Source organism: Sciurus vulgaris (assembly GCF_902686455.1).
Source record: "Sciurus vulgaris genome assembly, chromosome: 1".
In the NCBI taxonomy this organism is placed as follows: domain Eukaryota; kingdom Metazoa; phylum Chordata; class Mammalia; order Rodentia; family Sciuridae; genus Sciurus; species Sciurus vulgaris.
This window is the reverse complement of record NC_136461.1, coordinates 117,624,715-117,652,549: the sequence shown is the minus strand read 5'-3', so window position 1 is coordinate 117,652,549 and position 27,835 is coordinate 117,624,715. Positions and strand designations below refer to the sequence as shown.

Below are 27,835 nucleotides of genomic sequence, written 5' to 3'. Positions count from 1 at the left end.
GTTCAGGTCAATGACATCAGGTAAACTTGATTCTCCATTAGGAAAGGAATTTCACCGGATATCATCTTATATCTAACAATTAGCACTTCATGCCACAGAAGGAAACTCCTGATGTCCCCCATCACCAGAGACACCTGAGATCAGCAATGTTTTCCCTATTTGGGATCATAGGCCCCTTTGAAAACCATCTTGACCTGGATCAAACCATGCAATTTCTAGGGTCTTCAATGCCCATGAACCCGGTTCCGGCCCTTGGGGAAAAAGTAAAATACTTGTCAAAGCAGCTCAAGGTACTTTGCAGGGATGCTGCACACAAACTAACTGAGATCCAGGCTCAGGGCAGGCAGCGTCTGTCAGACTGAATGTTTTATTTCAATAGACATCCCTGGCTTAAAAAAAAAAAAAAAAAAAGTGGGGGAGAGTTCAACATTTCATCACACCTGACAGGGAGCAAACTCCCATCCAAGAACTCAGAGCCCCTTCAGCGGCATCGCTTGAGTCTGCTAGCTCCAACACAGACAGGAGCTAAATTTTCTAACTTGTTAAGAAAAATCTATCAAATATGTTCATTCTCGCAGAGGCGAGGGCTGGGTCCTCAGGGAAAGACATCCTGGGCTTAGAGCAGCCGGGGTCCCAGAGGTGAAGTTGGGGGCCGGGCCAACTGGGCTGGCAGGAGATCCTGGGAGCAATCAGTTCCAAAGCCCTAGAATCCATATTTGGCTTGGGTCTGACGGCGGCTGAGCTTGTTCTCTGACCAGGTGTTCTTCAGTTCCAGCTCCCGCTCCTTAGCCTGTGGTAAGGAAGAAGGGATGGGGGGAGTCACAACAGTATCTGTATATGTGTATGGTGCTAGGAACTGGAGCCAGGGCCTTGTATACACTAGGCAAGCACACTGCCAGCCTTTAAACCAGAATTGTGAAAGACAAGTTTCCTCTTGCCTCTGTGAGCTTCCCAGTTGAACACCTTTCTCTCAGTAGGGCACTGTGCCACACACCTGTAATTGCAGCTACTTGGGAGGAAGAGGAAGGAGAATGGCAAGTTCAAGATCAGCTTGGACAACTAAGTAGAACCCTGTCTTTAAAAAAATAATAAAATAAAAAGGGCTATGGCTGTAGCTCAGTAGTAGAATGTCCTCAGTACCACCTCACAACACACACACACTTTCTCCCATCATAACAATTATGGGAAAAGAGCAAAACCCTTGAAAGACTTAATTTTCTCTTATCCACAAAAGGGAAGACCACAAGAAAGCAAAGAAAAATCTCTTTGGGGAACTAACAAGGCTCAAGCAGAACAAAGACTCAAGAATCCTTGTGCTCGCTCTGGTAGAATTAAAACTGAAGCGTTCGGGGCTGGGGAGATAGCTCAGTCGGTAGAGTGCTTGCCTTGCAAGCAGAAGGCCCTGGGTGTGATCCCCAGCACCCCCCCAAAAAAAAAACAAATTGAAGCGTTCAAGTGGGAAATGGGACAAATGAGAACTAGAAGATGGCATCTGAAGGATGCCTCAGTTACCTAACCAGCAGACCAGGAAAGGAACGTCTCAGGTGTTAAGTCTGAAACTATGGTTTGCTGTTGTATTAAATATAACATATGTGGCACTCCAGAAATCCATACCTGTTTTCCCCCACAGTACTGAGAATTAAACCCAGGGGTGCTCTACTACTCAACTACATTCCCCAGTCCTTTTGGTTTGTTGTTTTTTTTTTTTTTCTGGGTCCATTTCATGCATTTATTTTAGAGTTGATTATTACAGTTCTATTCTCTGTGTGAGAGGCAGAAAATAAATAATTAAACAATTTGGTGACAAGTGCAATAAAGGAAATGGGGGACTAATGAGAGAGAGTAGTGTTGGTGGGGCAGTGGTGACGGTGGTATGAGGGAGTTCTTTTTATGGAGACAGGGTTTCACTAAGTTGTCCAGGCTGGCCTAGAACTTGCAATCCTCAAGCCTCCCAAGTCACTGAGATTACAGGTGCCCAACCCCCAACCACATCATTTTAAAGTAACCTTTTGAAGTTGTGAAAAATTCTAGAGGTACTAGAAAAATGACTTCTTTCTTCTTCTGGTTTCAATACCTCCTGGCTCTATACTGTATTCTGGGAATATCCTAATAAGGGGGCTCCCCAACCTCCAATATTATCTGATGCCTGCTCATTTCTCCTACAAGTGCAAGGAGGACAGTAAGAGTTTGGGTTTAAAAAAGACTCTACCCTCAAATTCACAGACTAAAAATCACAAGATGGGAAAAGAGTATTAAGAAGTTCCTGAAAAAGAAGATAAAAATATGTTAAGGACCATGAAAGCAAGATTTTCGATTGGAACCACCAATCAGAATGCACACCCCTTAGGACATAGCCAGGAAGTGCCTCTTGTTCATGTCTGTACCTCTGACAGCTTTCAGTACTGTGGGTCTCAGAAGGATGTTTAATGATTTGAAAGTAAGTACCAACACATTTTTGGATTATCTAGAATTCTAAAATTTGTGTCAGTAAATACAAATGAACCTCCTTTGTAGGTAAAGGTCAAGTTGGTGAATTAACTTTTTCTTTGGTTTTTAAAAATTATTAGATAAATTTACTATCTAAAAGAACCCTATGATAAACCATTTTACTCTCCTTTTAATCTGTGTTTTGGATATCTGATTTTTCTCATCTGCAGTCTTCTAAGCACCAGTAACTCAGTCTTCTGGGCAGTGAAGAGGTACAGCAGGATAATGCTGAAGGACACATCTCCCCCTAGTGGCCACACAGAGAACAGGGGAGGACACCTACTGGAAGCTGGTCCTAGACTGGGCTTCTTACTCTTAACCCAGACCTCAAGCAGGTCCAAGGGATCCTGCCTGGGTCAGGCCCCCAGCCTTCTCACCTGATGAATCAGATATGTGATCTGGTGTTTCCGCCGCTGCTGACCTGTTGGCTGCTCACCTTTCTTCTGCAAGGGAAGAAAATACAGACCTTAACCCATACGAAGAGAAGAAGTTTCTCATGTGCCTATTACAGTACAGGCTGGGGACTGAGAAACAAACTACACAGCCCAGCTACTTTCTGGGGGAGAGAAGTCAGGGTGGAGCTGTTTTAATGTCTATATACTTAGAAAACAGTTATTTTTATTAAATCCATTATGCAAAAAGCCCAAGCTCGGAACACTTGCCTGAAATAGGCTGCTGATATCCCCATTAGACTGTAAATACTTTGAGGTCAGGACCATCTTATTTCTTTGGTAACCCCCACTGCTTCAGCACCAAGCTCAGGCACCTGAGACCAGCTTTATGCCTTCAGCCTGTCTAAAATAGCTTAAGCGTCAGGGCGCAGGTGATCTTCTGCCCTCCCTCTGAGAACCCTCCACTATCCCTGTGCCCACCTCCCCCTTAAAATCTCTTCATCTCTATTCCCTTCTCCCCAGTCAGGCCAGATGTCTAGTCTGTCTCCTACCTACTGCTTACCAAACTCTCCCATCAATCATCTTTGGCTGAAACCCCACTTTACCCATTCTAGAAAGTGCCAATAGGTTCCCTGGAATTAGAAATCTCACAATCACTCCACTTCTCTTCAGTCTTCCAACCTCTGCCTATAACTGCACTGAACGCCTAGCCAAACTTTGATGTAAACGATTTACTGTCAAACTCTATGCTGGACTGGGCTCTCATTCTGTGGTTTTTCTATTCTCTGCCAGAGTTGTCTCAGGCTAGAAGCTTCCTAGTGAGCCCCACCCAACTCTCAAAACTCCTCTCCAGAGTCTCCTCAGCACTTATGTAATCAATTTGCTCTGTAATCATTTACACTCAAGTGTCCTTAAATCTCTTCTTCCCAACTACACTGTCAACTCCTCAAGGACCGGGACCTTACCTTCTTTTTTTAAAAGCTAGTCCAATACAATGAGAGGATGGGAAGAAAATCAGGAGCTGGGAAAAAAGCATATTCTAACTCCATGCTATTATTGTATGTCATTTAATGTGACAGTTAAAGATGATATACATAAAACATTCACTGCCATTCCTGGCCCACGGTGAGTGCTAACAACAACAACCATTACTATGTGATGATGCTTCTCAGCCCACAGTTAGTAGAGCATGCTCTCCTAAGTGGTTTTTCCAGTAAACAGTGATGGATCTATGCTGATCTAACCACAATCCTTTGCTCTGTCCTGTATGACCGCCAGCATTCAGTTAAAACAAACGGCTGGGGCTTGGATGGCCATCTGTGGCCACAGAACAAAGCAAAGCAAATGGGAGGGCAGGGGTAAAATCCTTGACTTTGGCCTTGCTGGTGCTGGGCTCAAATCCAGGGCTTCCCCACATAGTCCCCCCTGTGGGAAGTTCATAAATGTCCACACTTGCTAAACTCAGCTACTGGGTGAAGAGATACACACTGAAGAAAACTAGAAAATTAGCACAGAGAAGGCAGGAGGAGCATGGGTGGGAAACGTGAGGAAGAAAAGCATTTGGAAAGACCACAGCTGGCTACAATAAATAATGAAGAGATAGGAGCAAGAAGGACCTGCATTCTCAGAACCTAGGGACCCCAGCACTTCTGAGGCTCTATTGTGCCCACTCCTTACAGATGTACTGAGACAGGTCCCAGCTTACCAGGATGGAGAGAGAGCAATGAGACTATCAGGAGAGAACAGAGTGGCTGTGGGCTCTGTCCAGCCCAGGAAGGAGCCACAAGACATCAGACATCTTCCCAACAGCAGTGCTCCAACCAACCACTCTCAACAACCAGTCTCCACCACCCAGATAGAGCTCAGTTAAAATTCTGGAAAGTTCTAGAATGCCAGAGATACAGCTCAGGCTTAGTTCACACTCCAGTACCATGTGCAACAAGCATTTGTTAATGATGTAACTATAAGGGTGCACGTGGAGCTGGGCAGGTAATAGGACAATATTTTGCTTTGCAGCTTCCCAAGTTGGTCACCCAATAGTCCTTTCCCACTTACTTTGCTGAATGACTTCATGGTTTTCTCTTCTGTCAATGACTTGGTCATCCACTGCTGGGCCCCACTGAGCTGGTCATCACCTTTGATCTCTACAAAGTTGATTTCCTCCCTCCCTCGGTTCCTCTTGCCCTGCAGCCGCTTAAACTGAGAAAGGGGGGGAAATGCAGGAGTCAAGAACCAAGGTGGAAAAAAAAATTAAAAAAAGAACCAAGGTGAGGAGAACAAGAGATGTCACTAAAGATCCACAGTTTTTGGAGTGACTTTGTTTTTTGCAGTACTGAAGATTGAACCCAGAGGCGGTCTCCCACTAAGCTCTATCCCCACCCCTATTTATTTTTTATTTTGAGACGGTGTCTTGATAAGTTACCCAGACTGGTCTAGAACTTGCAATCCTCCTGCCTCAGCCTCCTGCATCACTGGGATTATGGGAGTGCACCATACCCAGCTGAGATTTTGTGACTCACCAGTCCCACCACACTTCCAATTTCTCTTTGCAACATGTCCTTTCACCTGCCATCTACCAACCTCTCTTGATATGAGATGAAAGGCCTGCTTCTCACAGGGTCTCTTGGACCTCAAGAAAGGGAGGACAAGAGGTGTCCCCAAACATGAATGAGGACAGAGACCCAGTGACATAAATCCATACTCAAATGATGTATAAACTGTATCTGCCTGAAAGAACTGGACACAATTTGCACATTAAGAATTTAGGATAAGGGGCTGAGGATGTGGTTAAGCAGTAGAGTGGAACAAGGGGAACTAAAGCACCCAAAAACTTCAGTAAGACCCAGGTCCTGTCTGAACGTTAGTGATGTCCCCTAGGTTGCTCTATACCTACTGAAAACTGAATGTGGCCACCAAATGGGTACCCAACTGCTTCCTGGGCTGAGGAGCAAAAGGACCCAACCATTGCACTTGCCAAGAAGGTTGTGGATGAACACAGTATCAACAACAGGCAGAAGTATACAAAGTGATGGACATCTTTCTGGAGAAAAGTAAGTAGAGATTTTGTGCATGTGTGTGTGTGGTACTGGGGATTGAACCCAGGGGTACTCTACCACTGAGCTATATCCCAGCTCCTTTTTTTCATTTTGAGACAGGGTCTCACTAGGTTGCCCAAGCCAACCTCAAACTTGTGATCCACCCGTCTCAGCCTCCCAAGTTGCTGGGAGGCCACCATGCACATTCAAGAAATATTTTTTTTATGAGAACCCCACACAGAGGTAGCGATCCCTGCGTCTTACCTTCCTTCTGTTAAGCTGTGAGTTCCCTACAGAAAGGACAGTGCTTTGTATCTTTTTTTAAAATATTTTTTAAGTTGTCAATGGACCTTTATTTATTTATATATGATGCTGAGTATCGAACCCAGTGCCTCACACATGCTAGGAAAGTGCTCTACCCCTGAGCCACAACCCTGGTCAATGAATGTGGTTCTGACAGCTGCAGGAGGCAGTGCTGTTACCTTACCTCATGCCACAGTTGTGTGAAACTCAGGGGTTATTTAACACAGCTGCTGGTGCCTAACAAAATCTATTCCCCCCTTCCTCTTCAGTGCAAATGAACCAAAATTTTAGCTGGGCAAGTACCATCCAACTAAATACTACATTTCCTGGGCCTCCATGCAGCTAGATGGAGCCATGCAAGCAGTCAGTGAGTTACAAATGGAAGTACCCTTGAGAACTTTTATGTAGTCTCCTAAAATGGGAGAAAAAATGTCCTTCCCTTCTTTTTTCCACCCGCCTGCATCTCTGATGGTTCAGTGTTAGCTGCTATTGTGATGACAAAGGCCACAGCCTCGGGATGGTAAAACAATGAGCAGGAGATTTTATCCCTGACAACTCTGTGGAGCTGCCATACCACTACTGGAATGCCGACTTCTAGCCCTCTTTTATGAGGAAAAAATTAACTTCCATTAAAAAAGCCATTATTACTTAGAGTTTCTCAATTACACATTGCTAAAACTTAATCCTGATACATTTTAAAAATGTTTTTTTCTCATAAGGTTGAGCTATAGTTTTCAGTTTTTGTCCTGGATTTTATGGTTTTTGTATTACAGTAATAATGGCTTCAGAGGAGAGTTAAGAGTGTTTCCTCATCTACTATTTTTAGGAAATTAACAGGACTTAATAATATTTTTAAGTCACTGGTAAATCCAATAATTTATCAGGTCCTGGGCTACTTTTTGTTAAGGAAGGGTCTGACTGCTAATCCAATCATTATTTCAGTAAAATGGGAATCATGACCCCACCATAACATTTGAATTTAATAAATTCATTTTTCTCTTTATTCTTGGTGGGCAAAAAAAAAAAAAATCCCCCCACCTTTGCCTTCAGATTTGAAACCTGATGTCAAAGATGGGTCAAAGACAGTCACTTGTGGGGATGGTAGAGCATTTGTCTAGTGTGAGTTAAGCCCTGGATTCAGTTCTCACTACCACAAAAAAAATAAATAAATAAAAGTCATGTGTGCTTTGTTAACTTACTGCTTCATCATCAATGAAGGAGGCATCTGGGGCAATTTCCTGGGAGGGGATCAGAGCCGGGTCCTGTGCAGGATAGTAGCCACCACTGTAATAATCCTGTGGCCAAAGAGGAAAAGAATACATCAGTGAGGACACAGTGAAAATGAGACTAGGTTGACCCAGAAACAGAGGAAACTCACCCAACAGGTAGAGGAGAGATGGCCACTACAGTACCTCAGATGAAGCAGTTAAAGGCACGATCTAAGGACCCATCCACTAACCCACCAACAGTTCCTGAAGCTTTCTGATCTGTACCATCCAGACAGATGGATAGTTTTTAGGGAAGGATGGTATGAAATGAACACATTCTCCCCTGCTTCAATCTGTACCCTGCTCCCTCAGTTGCTGCCCAAGGGCAACTCCCATCTTTACCTCTATGGCTCCTCCCACTCATGAGACCCCAGTGGGCGATGGTGTGATGCAAGCAGGATGAGTAGGTATGAGGCATGCCAACCCTGCTCCTCATCGCATTTAGGCCCTCTGGACACAAGGAGACAGTCCATAAGGGAGGGAGGGTTGTGGATCTCTGATATAAAATAAATAACTATTAAGATATTATGGAACTTTACAAAGCTAGGAACAAACTAGGTTTATTTTACCATATTTTTGTTGCAGTAATCTGATGATTCCCCTCAGATTTGAACTGCAGAGGGAATAGAAGCAACACCCCTCCCATCCCCGATAATGGCCACGTCAGGCAACCAGAGAACCCAGGAAATGGGTTCCTGTTTCCTCCTTGCCTACATTATTTTCCCTAATTCTTTCACTTCTGCCCAAAGCTCTAAGAAGTTTCTATTCCTCTACAAATATTCATTTTCTAAAGAGTTAAATGGAAAACAGTTTTAATTTTCACTACACAAAAATATACAAAAATCCAGAGTAATTAAGAGTAATATTCACAAAAAGTACATTTAAAGATACATTAAATTTCAGTGTCCCCTAGAATACATAAAGTGCTCTGCCAGGCATGCTGGTATATACATGTAACCTCAGTGACTTGGGAGGTTTAGGCAGAAAGACTGCAAGTTTAAGGCCAGTTTCAGCAACTTATCAAGACTCTGTTTCAAAAAAAAATTTTTTTTTAAGGGCTGGGAATGTAGCTCAGTAGTAAAACGCTTTCCTAACACTCTTAAAGCCCTGAGTTCAGTCCCCAGTACTGGAAAAAAAAAGAGAGAGAGAGAGAAGCCGAAACCCTATTATTTTCCTCCTTCTCTCTAAATAGCCCTGATAAGAGATACAGTCTCTGATCTGTCTATAACATACAAAAAGGTTTAAGAGAAAATATTTAGGGAATGCATTTGTTTTCAAAGTCTTTGGTTAGAATAGGGTCCCCCTGAAGCCCTCTTTCCCTATCCACACCCAGACTGAAAACAAAATTAACAATGACCAATTCAGAGTATCACAGTGGATGAAGGGGACTTAAGTCCTCTCCCAGCCATCCCAGGTGGTCAGTAAAATGTTCTGCAACTGTCAGTCAAGGGGCCAGCCAGTTGTTCCTGCTTATCTACCGCCTGAGACCAACTCTAGGAGCCCTCTCCACCTAGGGAAGTTCCGACTGCTAGGAAAGTCTTTCTTCTTTTTTTGGTATTGGAGGTTGAACCCAGGGGTGCTCTACCCTGAGCTACATCCCCAGTCCTTTTTATTTTTTGAGACAGAGCCTCTCTAAGTTGTCCAGGCTGGCCTTAAACTTGTGAACCTCCTGCCTCAGCTTCCTGAGTAACTGGGATTACAGGCTGTGCCACCATACCTGGTCTCCCTATTGTCTCAAAATTCCCCTCCTCTGGAGACTCTTCCTGGACTGCTATCTGGAAGTGTACACTATGGTTCCCTAATCCTCATCCTCCAAATTTGAGGAGGCTATTTTCTATCTAAGATTAGAAGCTGCTCCTCTCCCATCTTCTCCCGAACATCTCACCAGCTCCTACAATCAAATTTGATTTTCAGAATGCTATATTTGGGGCCAGGTGCAGTGGTGCACACCTGTAATCCCAGATTCTCAAGAGGCTGAGGCAAAAGGATCTCAAGTTCAAGGCCAGCCTGGTCAACTTCCTGAGACCCTGTCTCAAAAAAAAAAAAAAAAATGCTAGGGATGGGTAAAAGCACCCCTAGGTTTAATCTCTAGTCACTCCCTCCCACAAAAAAAAGAATGCAAATGGTGGTATGGTTAAGTGTCCCCTTAAGACCCATGTGTTTTAAAAAAAAAAAAAAAAGGCCCAGTGGCCAGTTCGTGGCTCTATTGGGAAGTGGTGGGGCCCTTAAGAAGTGGGGTTTAGTAGGAGGAAGTGAGGTCACTGGGGGTGGGCCCCTGGAAGGGATATGCGGACCCCAGCCACCATGATGTGAGTTGCTTCCTCTGCCACACACTCCCACCATGATGTACTGTCCTGTCACAAGACCAAAAGCAACAGGGTTAAACAACCCAGGCCTGATACTTCTGAAACTATGAACCAAAATAAACCTTTCTTTTTTTTAAGTTGATTATCTCAAGTACTTTCTCACAGTGATGGAAAGCTAACACAGAGAATAAAGGTGGTGATTATGTTGTCAAGTGTCAGACTTTAAGACTTCAATAATTTAGATCCATAAGGTTCAGAATAAAGGAGTTTTTTAAGGTCACATTACTGGCTCAAACATTCCCTGGCCTGCTGTCTGTGCCCCTTACCCACCTGATAATAAGCACCAGCGGCATTGGCATCGCCATAAGTGGAAAACTGATTGTAGCTGTAGTCATCCCCAGGTTTAGGCATCCAAGGGGCCCCACTTGAGCCTGCTGCCATCTTGAACTCAAGGGGGGCATTGGCTGCATCGTCCTGGAAAGCCGGCTCTGGTTCCGTGCCTGGAGGCAGCTCTTCAGGGACAGCGGGGACAGGGTAAGGGTATGGCTCAACTCCAGGTGGCTCGGCCTTGTCAGGGAGGGAGAAAAAGTTCTCGGGGGCCACTTCCTCATCACTGTCGTCCTCCTCTTGTGTGATCTGCTTCGTCACCTGTAGGGCAGCACTCTTGGCAGCAGCCTTGATGGCAGAGGGTGACGGAGTGGTGGTTGTAGTGCCCACAATAGGAGCGAGAGAGGAGGGCTTTGTCTTAGAAGCCAGTCTGGAGGGCTTGATATCAGAGGAGCCATCTGAGGGTTTCCGGGAGAAGGCATGGGGCAGGAGCAACCTGTTAGTCTCTTTCACAGTCAGGTTTTTAGGTTGGGGAAGCAAGGCAGACAAACCAGTCCCCTCGCTGGATCCCTGGTGGCCAGGGTTTGGGCAGGAGGAAAGAAAAATGAAAAGTGAGATTTTAAGTTATGTACTAGTAACAGTGAAAAACAAGAAATACAATAATGTGCTCTAGGCTAACATCTTCCCAGACCCTGCTGCTTTCTTACCTCCATCCACTCAGGCCCAATCTGGTCTTACCAACTGCTGCATCAGACCCTTCTGCAGCTGCTTCTCCAAATGTGAGATGCCATCCCTCTTCTCAGCTCCATCCCAACCCAGTACACTGCCCTCTGCCTGAGTCCTCCTCCACTCTTGTGTCTTTGGTAAATATGTTGCTCTTCATCTCACATTATCCTTCCTCCCAAACCACCTAGCTCTCCCTCCAGCTAATCATTCAACCTCTCCCCATGTTCTGAGCTCTGAACTCTCCTTCCTTTGAATTGCTACCCAAAGCCAAGCATGAGGGTTTGTCTAAAACAGAGACATTCATACCTGCTGCCAAAAGTCCCCTCCCTCCACCCTCCCTCTGCCCAAGGAAAAGCCTATACCTCTAGTCTATTAGCTTGTTAATGCCAGAGTCAAGCCTTTAACTTAACAATTTGTAAGCTAATTGGCTCAGTCCATCCAGAGTTCCTACTACTAGTAAGAATCTTTCAGATCCTGCAGTGGTACATGCCTGTAATCCCAGCAACGTGGGAGGCTGACAGGAGGATCACAAGTTCAAAGTCAGCCTCAGCAATTTAGTGTGACCCTGTCTCAAAATAAAAAATAAAAAGGACCGTGGTTCAATCCCCAATACATACCAAAAAAAAATATCTCAGATCCTGCTTTCTGTATGATAAAGGGCCAGCTTGGCCTAGCTACAGGGCTGAGGGAGGTACCAACTGGAAAAAGGACAGTAGTATAAGGTCACTGTGTCATCGTCCTAGAATACCAAAACAGTCCAGAAGAACTGCTCATCTGAAGGGGGGCTCTTTTCCCCGAGTTTACAAATTTGAATCAATCCAGCCTAGCAGCCCGCAGAGGTTCAGGTTCATAGGAACAATACTGAAGTATCCTACTCAGGCCACCCTAGAAGTGTATGGCTTCTCAGCACCACCTGCAATCAAGGCGACATCCCTTTGCAAGGCTGGGTCCCCACTCCAACATCAGTTCAGAGTTCCTCTATCAACACATCTCTTTCCACCATCTGGAATTCTGCCCTTTACTTGCGGGGTAGCTTCTGAGCCAGTCCACCTACTCCAGGAACACCCTGATAATAGGAGAAAGACTAGCCTCCTTCAGTCTCAGCATGCCAGGCTCTTCCATGCCTCTTCCTTAGCACCCACTATAAATGCAGATGTCACACCATCCTCCACAGTTGTCTTTCTAACTTCCAGAAAACCTGTATCCTACAACCTCCTGAAGGGGGAAGAAACACCTTAACAGTTAGGGGAAGAGGCAGCTGCAGCATCATAGATTTGAATCTCAAGACAACTACCTTTTTTTTTTTTTTTTTTTTTTTTTTTTGCGGTGCTGGGGATCAAACCCAGGGACTTGTGCTTGCAATGCAAGCACTCTACTGACTGAGCTATCTCCCCAGCCCCAAGACAACTACCTTTTAAACACAGGACCATTTTTCCCTGAGGCACAGTGTTAACATGAAATCAGAGTGTGTTTTAAATCCCCAAGTGTGGAAAGAATAGAAGAAACTCTGTGGCGGGCAAAGTAAAAATACTAGAACAAGGAGAAACAAGGAAATGGCAGGGAGATCATCATACTGAGGACTTCCAGCCTTGATGATAGAGAAGCAGCCAAGTGCAGCAGTAACATGGGCTCTCCAGTATTAAACTTGGACTCTGTACTCAGACTGCCTGATGTAACTGTAACCCCAGCTCTGCCCCCACTAGTTGCAGGTTCCTCAGTTTCCTATGTCAAACAGGGATGATAATAACACTATGGTGTAGGCACTGTTAGAAGGATAGTATCCGTTAGGTGCTAGTAAAGCACTTAGAACAGAGCCTGGTACAAAATAAGTACTATTTAAGTGTTTATTTCCAGGTTAAAAATGAGACAGGGAGAAGATGGACAATTTTAAAATATAGATGCTCCCTAACATCATTTGACCAATCCATTTACTCCACCCTCCCCAAATAATCCTTTTACCTGAAATGTAATGAACTGAATTGAGTTAAGATCCCTTCCCCTACCACTGCCTGTATCTAGAAGAGTTTAACTCCTTCAAGCTACACCAGAAAGCAGTGAGGCAAGGATGGGGATAAACCAGGTCTAAAGCTATAAAGGAAACCAAAGCCAGACCTAAATAATCCTCAAATACTTGTGCTTGAGTTAAACATGACTTGAAAATTGCTAGGTATTTTAAGTCCAGTCTTTCATTAAACAATATGGGGAGAGAAAAAAATGGCTTCATGCTTACCTGAAGAACAATTTTCTTCTTTGTGGGTTCATCTTCCTCAGAATCTGACTAAGAAAAAAAGAAGTGGAATAAGGCCCGCTGTTTTAAGACAGTAGAAGAAACACATTAAATGAGTACATAAAAGGTTAGATCACAAAGACACTCTGACAGAGGCACAGCCACCCTAGGCCCAGCCCTAAAGCAGAGCTTCCCTCCTGATCTCAAACACCTTCAGAGGATGGGGTACAACTTCAATTCCCAAGTCACTCAATCCCCCGCAAACTTGTTGCACAGGCTTCTTGGCATCCATTTCTATTCTGTTAAATTGAGACTATTTCCTCCCATTGAGTCTGTGGTGGAAAGAACAAGCTATACCCATTCTACTTCCTATAAATCTGTCCACTAGAAGATGAATGAGATTTGGCCCACAATCTCACCCAATCTCAGCTTCACTTTTAAAACCACTTACACAGACTACATAACCACAGGGCCAGGGAAGTCCAGTGGGATTAAGTGGTGTGTTAACTACTCTTCAATGAGGCATTAAAGGTCAAAGCCATCGGAGAAATCCATTCCCTCTCCAAAGTATGATCTATTGTCTGCCAGACAGAGTTGTTCCTGTCCAGGGAGAAAGCAGGCAAATGATGACTGTTAAGATCTGGGGTAAGACAGGAGGTCATTTGTGCCATCCCTCTGCCTCAACAGGACTGTTTCTTAAGACAAGCTGTCATACTGAAAAACACCTAAACTTTTATTCGCTCAATACCAATTCCTCACCATCTTAAATTAAGGGAAGATACAAGTCATATGAAGAACAAACTTATTTATTTATTTTTTTCAATCACTCCCAAACCAAGAACCTTAAAGATAGCTTTCCATTTGTTCCCAGGAGCTTAGTCTACCTATCTGCAAATAAAGGTGATTAGGCAGAAATCCAAAATGTCATTCATCTCCAAGATAATGTAAGACCTCAAATCCTCACTGGGCATGGTGGTACACACCTGTAATCCCAGTAGCTCAGGAAGCTGAAGCAGGAGGAGTCCAAGTTCAAGGCCAAACTTGGTAATTTAGAAAGATCCTATCTCAAAATAAAAAAGGCTGAGGATGTAACTTAGTGGTAGAGCTCCCTAGGTTCAATCACTACTACCAAAAAAAGAATTAATAATCCTGACTTTCAAACCTCCCAAGTTCCTTTTTGAATTTGTGCACTATAAGGATCTTTCAATCATAATTACTGAGAACCTACTATCAACACACTACACTAAGTTCAACAGTTTCCAGATAGTATCCCAGGCAGGGCTTCAGCAGCTGTAGCATCTGCCACTAGACAGTTATATCTCCAGAGGTATGACTTGGACCATTTATTATCCCAATGTGCTACAAGCTTTTCCATGTGTCGGAAGTCTGCCCTCAGAAGACTTATTAGAATCCAGCTGGGTGTGGTGATGCACAGCTATAATCCCAGTGGTTCCAAGGGCTGAGGCAGGAGGATCACAAGTTCAAAGCCAGCCGCAGCAACTTAATGAGACTCTGAGCAACTCTGTCTCAAAATAAAATGAAAAGGGCTAGGGACTGAGGATGTAGCTCAGTGGATAAGCACCCCTGGGTTCAATCCCTGGTACCATAAAAAAAAAAAAAAGGGGGGGGGGGGACTTACAATCCAGTAAGAATGAGAAGTACACAGAGAACTGAAGAACTGTAATAAAAGTAGTAGGCTGGGTGCACTAGCACACAGATCCCAAGTTCAAGGTCAGCTTGGGTAACTTAGCTAGATCCTGTCTCAAAATTAAAAAATAAAAACAACTGGAGATGTATGTAGCACAATAGAGCCCCCCTGGGTTCAATTCCCAGTACTGCAAAATAAATAAGTAAAACAAAATAAAATTAAAATTCCCCTCCAAAACCTGCTGTTCCTATATTTGTGCTTCTTTCCTGCCAGTCCTTCCACTGGTCACTCTCACCAGCTGCACTTGTATCACCACCACCTCTCATTTGACCATCTGTACTTGGTATGCACTTCCTAACTCCAAACTCCTAAGAAGTCTCTCTGGTAAATCTAACCCTGCTCCTTTCCACTCAGTATCTCCACCTCATTCATATTAATAACATCATATTACCTCTGATTCATTGGTGTCTGCTCTATATACATGGCATTTTTCATGTACGTATTCTCACCTTCACTATAATGGCAAAGGACATACATTATAGTCTAATACTACATCACAGTAGTCAGAAGGCATGATTTTAATTACTAACTGCTGCCTGCTGCCAAACACATTTTTTAAAAAATGCAGGGATGGGGTTGTGGCTCAGAGCACTTGCCTCATATATGTGGGGCACTGGAGTCAATCCTCAGCACCACATAAACAAATAAAATAAAGGTATTGTGTCCATCTACAACTAAAAATAAAATTCAATTTTTTTTTTTTTTTTTTTTTTAATAGTGGATATAGTGGTGCATGCTTGTAATCCCAGCAACTCAGGAGGTTCAGGCAGGAGGATCACAAGTTTGAGGCCAGCCTGAGCAACTCAGCAAAACCCTGTCTCATAATAAAAAAATTTTAAAAGAGTGTGGAGATGTAGCTCAGTGGTAGAGCATCCCTAGGTTCAATTCACAGTATTGTAGGAAAAAAAAAAAGGAAATCTGTCTAGGTACCCTCAAGGCAGAAAATAAAGAAAAGGATAGCAAAGGAAAGAACAACAACCTACAGAGTACCTACTACCTATCAGGCAATTTACTCACAATTTTTTTTGGGGGGTGGTGGTAAACAGGGATTAAACTCAGGGGTACCCGACCACTGAGCAACATCTTCAGTCCTATTTTGCTTATTTTTTATTTAGAGACAGAGTCTGGTTACTTAGTACCTCACTTTTGCTGAGGCTAGCTTTGATCTCAAGATCCTCCTGCCTCAGCCTTCCAAGCAGCTGGGATTACAGGTGTGTGCCACCACGACCAGTTCACAACTTTTTATGTAATCCTTACAGTTACATTTCAAGGTAGGCATTATGATCAGTTTTACAAATAAGGAAAGTAGACTAAGTGAACAATAGCTAGGACATGGCAGAACCAGGATCCAAGCCAACTCTGGCTCCTATCTTTCTGTGGTGACACCACACTGAGCTGTGTATTGGTCTAGAACTGAGACCCACAAGGACAAGGTCACACTAGATCACACATGATAGAGCTGGGAGAGCACATGGCACAAATCAGAAACATGGATTTCAATCTTAGCTCTGTTACTTATTGGCTAGAGAATTCAGCTATGTAATCTCCCCAACTCTCAGTTAAAATCACTACTTACACATGACACAATGATACTATAAAGAGTGTCTGAGCCCAAATGCTGTCTGATATGCAGATGTTAACACACAGTAACGGGAGTGGGGAAGAACAGAAATTCACTGGATTAGACAATGGGGAATGAAGGGAAGGGAGTGGGGATAGGAATAAGTTATACTCCATGTATGTAAATACATCAAAATACACTCTACTGTCATGTATATCTAAAAAGAAATTTTTTTAAAGTGAAAAAAAAAAAAAAAAAAAAAACTGCCTGAGCTACTGTCATGCAAATGTATACAAATGAAAATTCCTGGGGCTGGGGTTGTAGTTCAGTGGTAGAGCACTTGCCTAGCACTTGTGAAGCACTGGGTTTAATCCTCAGCAACCACATAAAATAATTAAAATGAAGGCATGTGTCCATCTACAATTAAATTTTTATAATTTAAAAAAGTTATCAAAGTGCATTCTACTGTCATGTATAACTAAAACAAATTTAAAAATTTTTTAAAAATTTTTTTAAAATAAAATAAAATTCTAAACAGAGTTCAGGATTATTCTCTTTGAATTGCCAAAAATGTCAAAACTCAACCAAGAGAAAGACTCAAGTACCCATCATCTAAACATGTTCTACCTTTTCTTTCTGTTCCAAACTCCACTGCCTCTCTTAAGGGCCATTTGACCATCCCCTTTGTCTTTTGACCCCGAAGACCTATCTATCTGCTTTCTGGCAGACCAGAGGTTTTCATGGAGTCCTGGGTCACATTTAAACTTTTAACATCTTATGCAACAGATCCAATGGCAATGATCTGAAAATAAACACATTTTATCCAAATTTAAGACCATTTATAAAAATTACACAAACATATTCTTATTTTTCACTTGCTGAAACAAACAAAAAGTAGCCACTATGGGAGTACAGGCAAACTGTCCTACAGCTAATAGAACTGAAGGCCAGATCAGCTGTAGGAAGAAAATTCAATTTTACTTTAATGTGACAGGTTGTCTACATTATACTAACAAGCTGAGTTTAAAGTTTAAAAGCACAAGAGAAAAAGAAAAAAAAAAAAAAAAAGAAAGAAAGAAAAAAAAAAAACCTGTACAAAGACTTTGGAATACCCTATGACTTTTTGATATTTGGATTTGCTATAGCTACTCCCAAACAACATTCTTTGAGCACCTTATATGAAATTTCTACTGAAACATTTCATAAGTTATCTCATTAAACTCACTATGGCAGACTCACTGAAAAAGAACACAAAAAAAACAACCTCAAAAGTGAGCTGAGTCCCTAAAGTGCTAAGTCATGGTTACTCACCTTTGAGGGAGTGGTAAAAATAAATGTTTACTTCTAACAGCTGACAGTGCTTAGAGAGATTCAATAATCCACTCATAGCCTGGGCGTAGTGGTGTATTCCTACAATCCCAGAGACTTGGGAGGCTGAGGCAGGATGATCACAAGTTCAAAGCCAGCCTCAGCAACTTAGACAGGCCCTAAGCAACTTAGCAACACCCTGTCTCAAAATAAAATATAAAAAGGGACTGCATATGTGGTTCAGTGGTTAAACGCCCCTGGGTTCAATCCCCAGTACCCAAAAAATAAAAAAATTAAAAACCTACTCACAGCCAAGGTGAAGCCTGGGAGACCTGGAAGACAGGAAAATAGAATGTGGATCTACAGCTTGCCCCTGTACTAACCTCAGTATACCTGTTCAAGAAGAGGATGGAAACATGGGACACATGGGTTCCCTATAGAAAGAAGTTTAAATGCCACTCAAAGCACTTACTTTTAGGCATTCAGGAAACAGAAACTAACAGGAAACAGAAATACAGCAAACAATTATCTTAACACATCACAAAAGAAAATAAATTTCAGCTGAGCATGGTGGCACACACTTATAATTCCAGTCACTAGGGAGGCTGAGACAGGAGGCAAAGCCTTAAGTAACTTTAGTGAGACCCTGTCTCAAAATAAAAAAATAAAAAATAAAAAAAGGACTGGGATGTAGCTCTGTGGTAAAGCACCACAGGGTTTAATCCCCAGTACAAAAAACAAACAAACCAAACAAAAAAAAAAAAAAAGAAAGAAAAGAAAAAAAGGAATTTCAGTATGGAGTAATCCAAATACTAAAAGATTACCTTTAGCATGTGTTATATTCTCCAGTCATGCTAGAGGAATAGAGCTGTCGTGAAGCATTTGAAAGGAAATCAATTCAGCTGCTATCATGAACTGGGCTAGAGGCAACAGGCTTACCCTAAGCACACTGGATTTGATTTAGACATGAAGGAGACATCTTTGATGATGAGTGGTGTAGAACATGTCTAAAAAGTTTTGCTGCTTTATCATGGTAAATGCATATACATATAATTCACCAAACTTTTTTTTGTACTGGAGATTGAACCCAGGGCGGGCTTTGCCACAGAGCTACATCTCCAGCCCTTATTTTTTGAGATAGGGACTTAATTGCCCAGGCAGGCCTCAAACATGCAATCCACCGGCCTCATCCTTGAAGGTCACTGGGATTACAGGCATGTGCTACTATGCAGCTTTAACCATTTCCAAGTATACCATTTGGAGGCATTAAGTCCATTTTCAATGTTGGGCAACCATTGTCACCATCTATTTTCAGAACTTTCATCATCCTAGAAATTCTGTACTGTTAAGCCCCCATTCCTCCTCCCTCACCTCTTAGTGACTTCTGTGCTACCTTGTTTCCAGGAATTTGCATCTTCTGGGCATCTCTGTAAGTGAAATCATGACCTTTTTTTTTTTTTTTTGGAAACTGAGACTTGAACCCAGGGGCATTTAACCACTGAGTCAAATCCCCAGACCCTTTCTTTTATATAAACGTATTTTATTTAGAGACAGGGTCTCACTAAGTTGCTGAGGCTGGCTTTGAACTTGTGATCCTCCTGCCTCAGCCTCCCATGCCACTAGGAATACAGGTGTGCACCACCACACAGAGCCTACATTTTTTTGGATTATTTTACTTAGCATAAAGTCTCCAAGGTCCAACCATGTTAGAGTTGTATCACAATTTTTGTCTCTTTCCAAGGTTGAATAATATTCTGGTGGGTGTATATGCCGTACTTTGTTTATCCATTCGTCTTTGATGAACGCTTGGGTTGCTGCCACCTTTGGCTACTGAGAATAGCGCTGCTGTGAACACCGGTGTACTGATGTTTCTGAGTCCCTGCTTTCAATTCTTTACACCTACAAGTAAAATTGGTGGATCATATGGTATTTGTTTAAACTTTGTGTTATGGTTTGGATCTCTAATGTTCCCCAAAAAGTTAATGTTAGGCAATACAGGAGTTGGAATGATATATTAAGAGAACTGCAACCTCACCAGTGGAATAAACCCTTTGACATAATTTTCCCCCCGGTACTGGGGGTTGAATCCAGGGGCACTCTACCACTGAGCTACATCCCCTGCCTTTATTTATTTATTTATTTATTTATTTATTTATTTATAGACAGGGTCTCACTATATTGCCCAGGCTGGCCTCAAACTTGCACTTCTCCTGCATCAGCCTCCCGAGCCGCTGGGATTACACACATTTGCCACTGCACCTGGCTGATAGATTAATAATTTGAATGGATACTGGGTGGTAACTGTAGGCAGGTGGGGCTGCCTGGAAGAGGTAGGTCAATGGGGCCTGGACTATATACGACCATGGCTCCTTTCTCTTTCTGCCTCCTGCCTGCCATAAGCCAAGCAGTTTTCTCTGGCCCCTCCCTTCTGCCATGAACAGTCTGCCTTGGGATTTGCCAACCATGGGCTGAGACCTTTGAAACCATGAGCCCCAAATAAAGTTTTCCTACTCTACATTGTCCTTGTCAGGTATTTTGGTCACAGCGATAAAAAGTTAAAACAGTAATGCATCTCCAAACTGCTCTTCTCAGGAGTACACTACAAGGAGATTGTGGAGTCAACTCCTAAAGGTACTCTAGTTTTCTAAGTGGGCATGTGCCATTGGACCAAGAAAGAAGGGTAATGCCAGAAACACCAGAGCCCTAGGGGCTGAAGTGTGATGGGCCAGAACAGGCACACATGGTTTTAGAGGAACAAACTGGTTCTGTGTCTTAAGAAAGTATTATATTTCTTCCTGGCCTCAGAAGAACCTGAACCTCAAAGGCCACCACTGTCCTCTCTGCTCAACTTGCCAAGAGTGACAAGACACACACCCCCAGACTGCTGAGCAAGAACGGAAACAGACATATTCCATTAAGCAGGGTCCAGTGGGATCTGCTAATCTATCAGAGCCTCGTTCCCCATGGCAGCCTCCCTCTTATCTTCCCAGGCTCTGGCTCAGAGAGACTCCCTCTCCAAAAAAGCAGCCACTCGCTGCCAGGGCCAAGAGCCAAGGAGGAAATAAGGGTCCAAGAACAGACACCCCACCCCACACCAGGCTCCAAATTCTAATCACTACTATTATCCTGATTAGCTAGATTTGTCAACTTTTTTTAACTCTTTGGTCTCAAGTATCTTCTGCTTACATCTGCCCTTCAGTTAGGATTTTGTTTTCTCTCCCAATTCTGTACTCCTTGCTTGTCCTGCTTTCTGATTTCTGGCTACCCATGGCTCTTCCATCCATCTTTTCAGTAGACACTAAGAACAGAACCCCTCTAGGTTCAAATTAACCTCTGCTGCTCCTAAACTGTGTGATTTCAGGCAAACTGCCCTTGTTCCTTAAACCCTCTTCTTTCTCAGTAAACTAGAGGAAAGAGCCTAGCACAATGGCGGCACTCAGCAGGTACCCACAAATATTAGCACTCAACTTCCCTTTCAGACTAGGACCAAACCTTAAGCTAAATCAGCTGCAGGTAACTTAATTATCATCTGGTTACTACAAATGACAAAAAGGAAAGGGGTTAAAAAATAAAAATGAAAAAAATTAATGAAATCTCAGCCTCAGAGTTTCAGATTTTCCACTATGTAAGTAAATAATCTGAAAGTAGTGGTAATACTAATCCAGATAACTCAAAAAACATATTTTATTCTTTTTTTTTTCTCTCCTTGCAGCGTTGGCGATTGAATACAGGGTCTTATTTGTGCATACCACTGATCTACACTCCCAGTCCCAATCCTAAAATTTCTATTTGCTTTGAAATATACATTATATGAAAACTCTTCTAGCAGAATTACTCTTGCAATTTTTTTTTATCTTAATTTCAGAAGTCAGCATCCCTTGAGCACATGAAATCAACCAATGAAGCTTGGGTCAGAGGAAGAAGGGTAAGAAGGGAAAAGAGAAAGAGAATGATTACCTACTCTATGGATCATTCCTAATTCCCCATTTAAAATCAAAAGCTAACTAAAGTTGATTTAGGAAAGCACCTGGAGGAAGAATTTGGTACTACCTTGACTACTGATGATTCAATAAACTGACCCAAATCAAATCAATCAAAATTCTCTAGAACACCAGAATTGGGACTAAAGATAGTTAATCTGGGGATCTCTAAAAGGGAAGAAATACTCTTTCTCTCTTTCTCTCTCTCTCTCTCTCTCTCTCTTTCTTTCATTCTCTCTCTCAAAAATAAATAAATAAATAAATAAATAAATAAATAAATAAATAAATAAATAAATAAAAGAAAAAAAAATAATAAAAGGGAAGAAATAAAAACCTGTAAGGGCTGGGCATGACAGCACACACTTGTAATCACAGCGACTCAGGAGGCTAAGGCAGGAGGATCTCTAGTTTGAGGTCAGCCTCAGCAGCTTAGAGAGAACCTGACTCAAAATAAAAAAGAAAAGGGGCTGGGGATGAGACTCAGTGTTAGAGCGCCCCTAGATGCAAGTCCTAGTACCAAAGAGAAAAAGTCAGGGATGTGGGGGATGATCTGCAGAAAGAAACTGAATGAGTGAACTAAGTATGCAAAGAGCAGCTGCACAGGTCCCCAAAAGATCCCCAGTTCCTGACACCATGCCCTTTCAGAGATACTGCAGTATGTTTATGATATCTTATCATTTTATTTTATTGATTTATTTGATTGGTATTGGGGTTTGAACCCAGGGATGCTTAGCATGGAGCTGTATCCCCAGTCCCTTTCTTTTATTTTTTCATTTTGAGGCAGGGTCCCACTAAGTCATTGAGAGTCTTGTTAAATTGCTGACACTGACCTCCAACTTGCTATCCTCCTGCCTCAGCCTCCCAAATTTCTGTGATTACAGGCAAATGCCCAGTTGATGCTTCATCATTAAGTTGGCTTTTACACTTGCAAGCAATGAAATCTAACTAATCCCAGATTTGTTTTCTGCCTCCTGCACCACTACCCTCTCAGTTGCTTGGGCCAAAAACAAGGTCAATCTTCAATCCTCTCCTTCACTAGGGACATCCAAAATCAATCCCCTTGCTGGACCACAATGGTGCGTGCCTGTAAACCCAGCAAATTGAGAGGCTGAGGTGGGAGGATCCTTTGAGGAAAGCCCTGCCTCAAAATAAAATAAAAAAGGGCCAGGTGCAAACAGCCCATGCCTGTAATCCTAGCAACTCGACTTAGGAGGCTTAGACAGGAGGATCACGAGTTTCAGTGCCAGCCTCAGCAACTTAGGGAGGCCCTAAGCAACTCCGTGAGACCCTTGTCTCAAAATAAAAAATAAGGGCTGGGGAGGACAGCTCAGTTGGTAGAGTGCTCGCCTTGGCAAGCACAAGGCCTGAGTTCAATCCCCAGCACCACAAAAAATAAATAATAAAAATAAAAAAAAACTAAAAAGCACTGGGGATGTAAACACCTCTGGATTTAATCCTGGTACCTTAAAAAATAAAAAAAAAGGCTGGGGATGTAGCCCAGTGGGGTAGAGCATCTCTGGATTCAATCCCAATACCAAAAAAAAAAAAAAAAAAAAAAAAACCACACACACAAACCCTCTAATCACTTCTACCTCCCAAATACACCTTGACAGGTTCTCTCCCTCCCCTGCCAGACTGTCATCCAAGCCACTGCCATCTAACTTTGCACTCTGATGAGAGAATTTTGCTCCACCTGTAGTGTTCTTCACTACTCCAGAGAAGATTAGTAGAAGGATCTCAGCATAGCATGCAAGGTCCATTCCCTCTGCAACCCCACCTCCCTCCACTCCCCACCCATGCGCTCCAGTCAGTGCCCCTGGGGTCCCCCAGCATCTCTGCTCTCTCACCTCCAGGCATTTGTACATTGTTTCCTCTGCCTGATGCACTCCTCCTCCACACTACCTACCCCCTTTCTCTGGCTACCTCCTACTTCCTCTGTCTTACCACTGTTTAAACTCTCCTCACCTCTCCTAGAGTCTGTTACCTCCCCAGATGGGATCAGCTCCTGCTAGGGGTACTCCCATTACACCAGCTCTAACTCAGTTCTTCTCTGACTTGACCTGAAATCTATTTCCTTATGTCTCCCAAGGAGACAATAAGCTAGCTTCTTTGGGGCAGGATCTATCATGTTAACTATTTTTAGCTCCAGGTACAAAAAAGTAGCTCAGTAGGAAATGAATGAATGAATGGGAGTTCACAGTTAATTGTTTCTACTTTAGTACCAAACTCTATAAAGGAAATTCATTCATTCTTCAGAACATGCACTGAAAGTCTACTAAGTACAAGACTGGAGAACAAAACCAGAAGTCACACACCAGGCACAGTGGCACACACCTGTAATCTCAGCTTGGGAAGCTGAGGCAGGAAGATCACAAATTCAAAACCAGCCTCAGCAACTTAAGTGAGGCCCTAATGCAATTTAAAGAGACCATGTCTCTAAATAAAATATAAAAAAGGGCTGGGGATGTGGCTCAGTGGTTAAGCACCCCTGGGTTCAATCCCCAGTACAAAAAAATAAAACAGTTCTCAAGAGTTCTGCCACTTAAGACAACCTAAATGGAAGGTTCTACAGTCTCTACATGCAGTTTTTTCAGATGCTACTTTCACTAAGCTAGAAATGAACCCTTTCCACTATTACTCTGGAAAGGGTCAGGCTGGCACAAAGTACCACCTTCCCCACCCATCCCCCCACATCACAATTTGGCCCAGAGAAAGTCTGGTGGGGCAAAAGAGGGAAAAGGAAAGAAAACAGGAGGCCAAGGAAATGTGCCTATTTTCCTATCTCATTCACAGAACTCTTTTGTCTCAGGTTAAATGAGGGCCAAAGTAAGTTGCAGTGGAACAAGAGAAGGCTTTTTTGGATCTTAGAAAGACAGATTCAGGCAAGAAAGAAGGAGGGAATGATATAGAAGAAAGTTTGGATGAAGATAGGGAAGGAAATTCTGGAACCTCCTTCCAGGAAGAATCCATGTTCGTTTAGGTTCACTCACTCAGAAAAAAATTATGGATATTATGGATTTCCCAGTATACACCAGTTTTAACCACTAGGGATACAGCAGTGAATTAAAAAAAAAAAAAAAAAAAAAATCCCTGCCTTCATGGAGTTTGTTTACAGGTAGAAGGAGAAAATGAAATTATATAGTTTTATGTTAAATGGTGATTAAATGTTTATGGAGAGAAACAAAATAAAGGAGGACCAGAAGTAACAGGTTTTAGGCAACTGCAACTGAAATCTCATTAAATCCCAAGTTTTCAATTCTGTGAATATTTCAACAACACTGACAAAGGTGCATTAACGTAGGTTGACATCATAATCTAGAGCTTATATATTAATACTCTCTAATAGTTATATAATTATGTCATCATTATTATAATATAATTATGTTGTATATTTTATACTATATGTAAGTTTTTATGGCTATTCCCCACTTGGGACCATAGGGCAAAATAGGTTAACTAGGTAGACTGGAGAAGTCCTCACTAAGAAACGTGGGTTTTTTGTGTTTGTTTGTTTTTGGTATGGGGATTAAACCCAGGGGTTACATCCCCACCACTTTTTATTTTTTTATTTTTAGAAAGAGTCTCATTAAGTTGCTGAGGGCCTGGCTAAATTGCTGAAAACTGGTCTCAAGCTGGGATCCTCCTGTCTCAGCCTCCTGAGTCACCGGGTTGTTACAGGTGGGTGCCACTGACCCAGCAGAACCACACTTTTTAAGCCAAGACTTTAATGAGGGAGGATAAAACAGTAAGATATCTGGGGAAAGAAACCCATCAGTGCAAAACATAGAAATGGCCACAAGCAGAATTAGAAATTAAAGAAATATAAATCAAGATCAGCTAAGCTTGATGGCCCATTATTGGTGCCTATAATTCCAGCAGCTAGGAAGGCTGAGGCAGGAGGATCCCAAGTTCGAGGTCAGCCTGGAAACTTAGCTAGGCTCTGTCTCAAAAAATAACATGGACTGGGGGTGTAGCACAGTGGTAGAGGGTTTCATGAGTTCAATCCCCAGTACAGAAAAAAAACATGGGGTTTATCAAAGGTGAGCCAGGGCCTGACCAATTAACTTCTCAGAGGGAGAAAAAGAAAAGACCTCCCTAGCAACTCTAAACCATTCCTGTCCCTTGGCGTACAATCACCTTTATCCTCAAATCCTTACTCAGGAAGTGGGTCTTGTGCTATTTTCTGCTTCCAACATCTAGAAACAAAGATAAACATAAGTGCCAAGCATACTAACCCGCCTAAGATTTAAAATATCAAAATGTGGAAACCCAAGCATAGGTCTGAGATTTAACACACCAGCTTTTAATCTCCCACTCTGCCCTTTACCAGGTAAGATCCTGTGGGCTAAACCTCCTGTTTCTCTTCTGGGAACAGAGTATACTATCTCCCAGAGTTATACAGTAATTGAAGGAAAGGGTCAGTGCCTATCAACAAATATTCAATTTCTAACTGTCCTCAAAAATCGTGTCAGGGAATCCTATCCTTTTCCTCCAAACCCTGATGCTTCTGAGTTCAACGTCAAAGAAAAAGGTTGGTCCTGGGTAGTCCCCCTGTCATTTCCTTCAGATGCCAAACTTCATCCGGGCCCTCAGCATGGAAGAGTGGAAAAAGTAGGCCCGAGGTGAAGATAGTGAATGGGGAGCAGAGGGTCCCTAGACAAGAACCTGGGCCTGTCAGTGCCAGGTGATGATAATATGTGGCCCTCCGCAGAAGAGCCCAGCTTTGAAAGCCCACATGGCCAACACCCTAACATCCCCAAAGTTGACGAACTTCAGCTCAATTATTCGCACTGTACAGGATTCCAGTGGCTTTGAGTCACGGATGAGTTTCTAACAAAGGAGTCCGGTAATCTCCAACCAGTCAGGCTGAGCTCAATGCCGATGGAGAGTTTGGGGTGCCCTCCCCGGATACTCACATCCCCCTTACGCAGCTCCGGCGCCGCGATCTTCACGGGCTCCGTCCTCTTCTTTGGCTTGGGAAAGCCCCAGGGGGGCCCGGCACCGCCAATAGGTGGGGGCAGACTGAGGCCAGGGCCTCGGGGCGAAGGCAGCCCCAATCCCAGCCCCTCCCCAACTCCCGCCGCTTCAGCCGGGCTCACGCCTGGAGGTGGGGGGAAGCCTCCCAGGCCGAAGGGCAACGGGGGAGGAGGCTGGAGCCTGGGGTCTCCGGTGGGTGGGGGCAGCAACAGCGGCGGGGGAAAAGATGGGGCCAGCATCTGGGGGGGCGGGGGCAGCAAGGCCGGACCCTTGGGTGCGGGGAGAGAAGCGAACAAGCCCCCTAAAGTGGGCCCAGAGGCAGGAGCCGCCGCCTCCTCTTCCTCCGGCTCAGCTCAGCCTCATCTGGCTCACTCTCATCGCTGCTGGCGTAAGCAACCAGCGACATGCGCCTCCCGCCTTTGGGGCGCCCTTGCCGGCAGACTAGCCTACTTGAGACCGGTGGATGCCCGGAGGCCTAGTAGGCCCCGCCACGGGGCGGGGCGGGAAAGCCGAGAAGCCCGCCTGCTCCGTATCTAGGACTAAGCCCCCGGCAAGAGCCCATGGCCACAGTTGATTTCCACCGAATAAGGCTTCTCTCTTCACTTAAGCTCCTAGTCCCAGGCAACTACACACAGCTAATGGCCGCCGAGTCACTCCGCCTCCTCCTCGCCTCACCAACATAGGAACTACAACTCCCAGGGTACACTTTGGATACAGCTCCATTCTCCCCCGCATGGATCTGGGCGCAAGGCACAGCGGGAGTTGAAGTCCGAGGGAGGATTAAGGGGTGCGCATGAAGACAGGAGGGGAAACCCGCCTCTGTCGCAGGGACTCCTGGGATGAGTAGTTTTTTTGATAGCCTGACAATTCCTAAGTGACTACAAACCCCATCGGTCACCGCGGTAGTCACGGAGACAGAAAGGAGAGCATTTTGGTACTTGAAGTTCTCTAGGATTGCCCCTTGGGCGCTAAGACTTATGGGACATGTGGTGCGCTTACAAACTGCAAGTGATGTCGGGAAAGAGAGGGAGTCTGGGAAGGTGGCGGAGTGAGAAAACACTTTAAAGGGAAACAGACCTGGCAGAGCCCCTGGACCTGGAAGTTAGGATAAAACGCCCCAAGAAGAGCCAGGACCCAAGGGACCTGTAGGACATTGGGCTGCAAGGCAGAACGAAAGAGACTAAACATCTGAGAGCTGAAATAAATATGACATAGAGGGAGGAAGCGCTC

General features: G+C 43.6%; 1 protein-coding gene and 1 long non-coding RNA gene across 2 annotated transcripts; both read right to left on the bottom strand.

Annotated features, from left to right (window-relative positions):
* Positions 1-391: 391 nt before the first annotated feature.
* Positions 392-27,287, bottom strand: PRCC (proline rich mitotic checkpoint control factor). Its single transcript, XM_079150886.1, is given in 8 exon segments — positions 392-790; positions 2,865-2,930; positions 4,935-5,078; positions 7,417-7,512; positions 10,122-10,688; positions 13,075-13,122; positions 26,545-26,957; positions 26,960-27,287. Coding segments are annotated over 8 exon segments (1,473 nt in total). The 5' UTR covers positions 27,012-27,287; the 3' UTR covers positions 392-703.
* Positions 17,055-22,912, bottom strand: LOC306639837. Its single transcript, XR_013757699.1, has 2 exons — positions 21,983-22,912; positions 17,055-21,837 (listed from the first exon to the last, which is right to left on the bottom strand). It is a non-coding gene; the product is annotated as an uncharacterized lncRNA (long non-coding RNA).
* Positions 27,288-27,835: the final 548 nt, after the last annotated feature.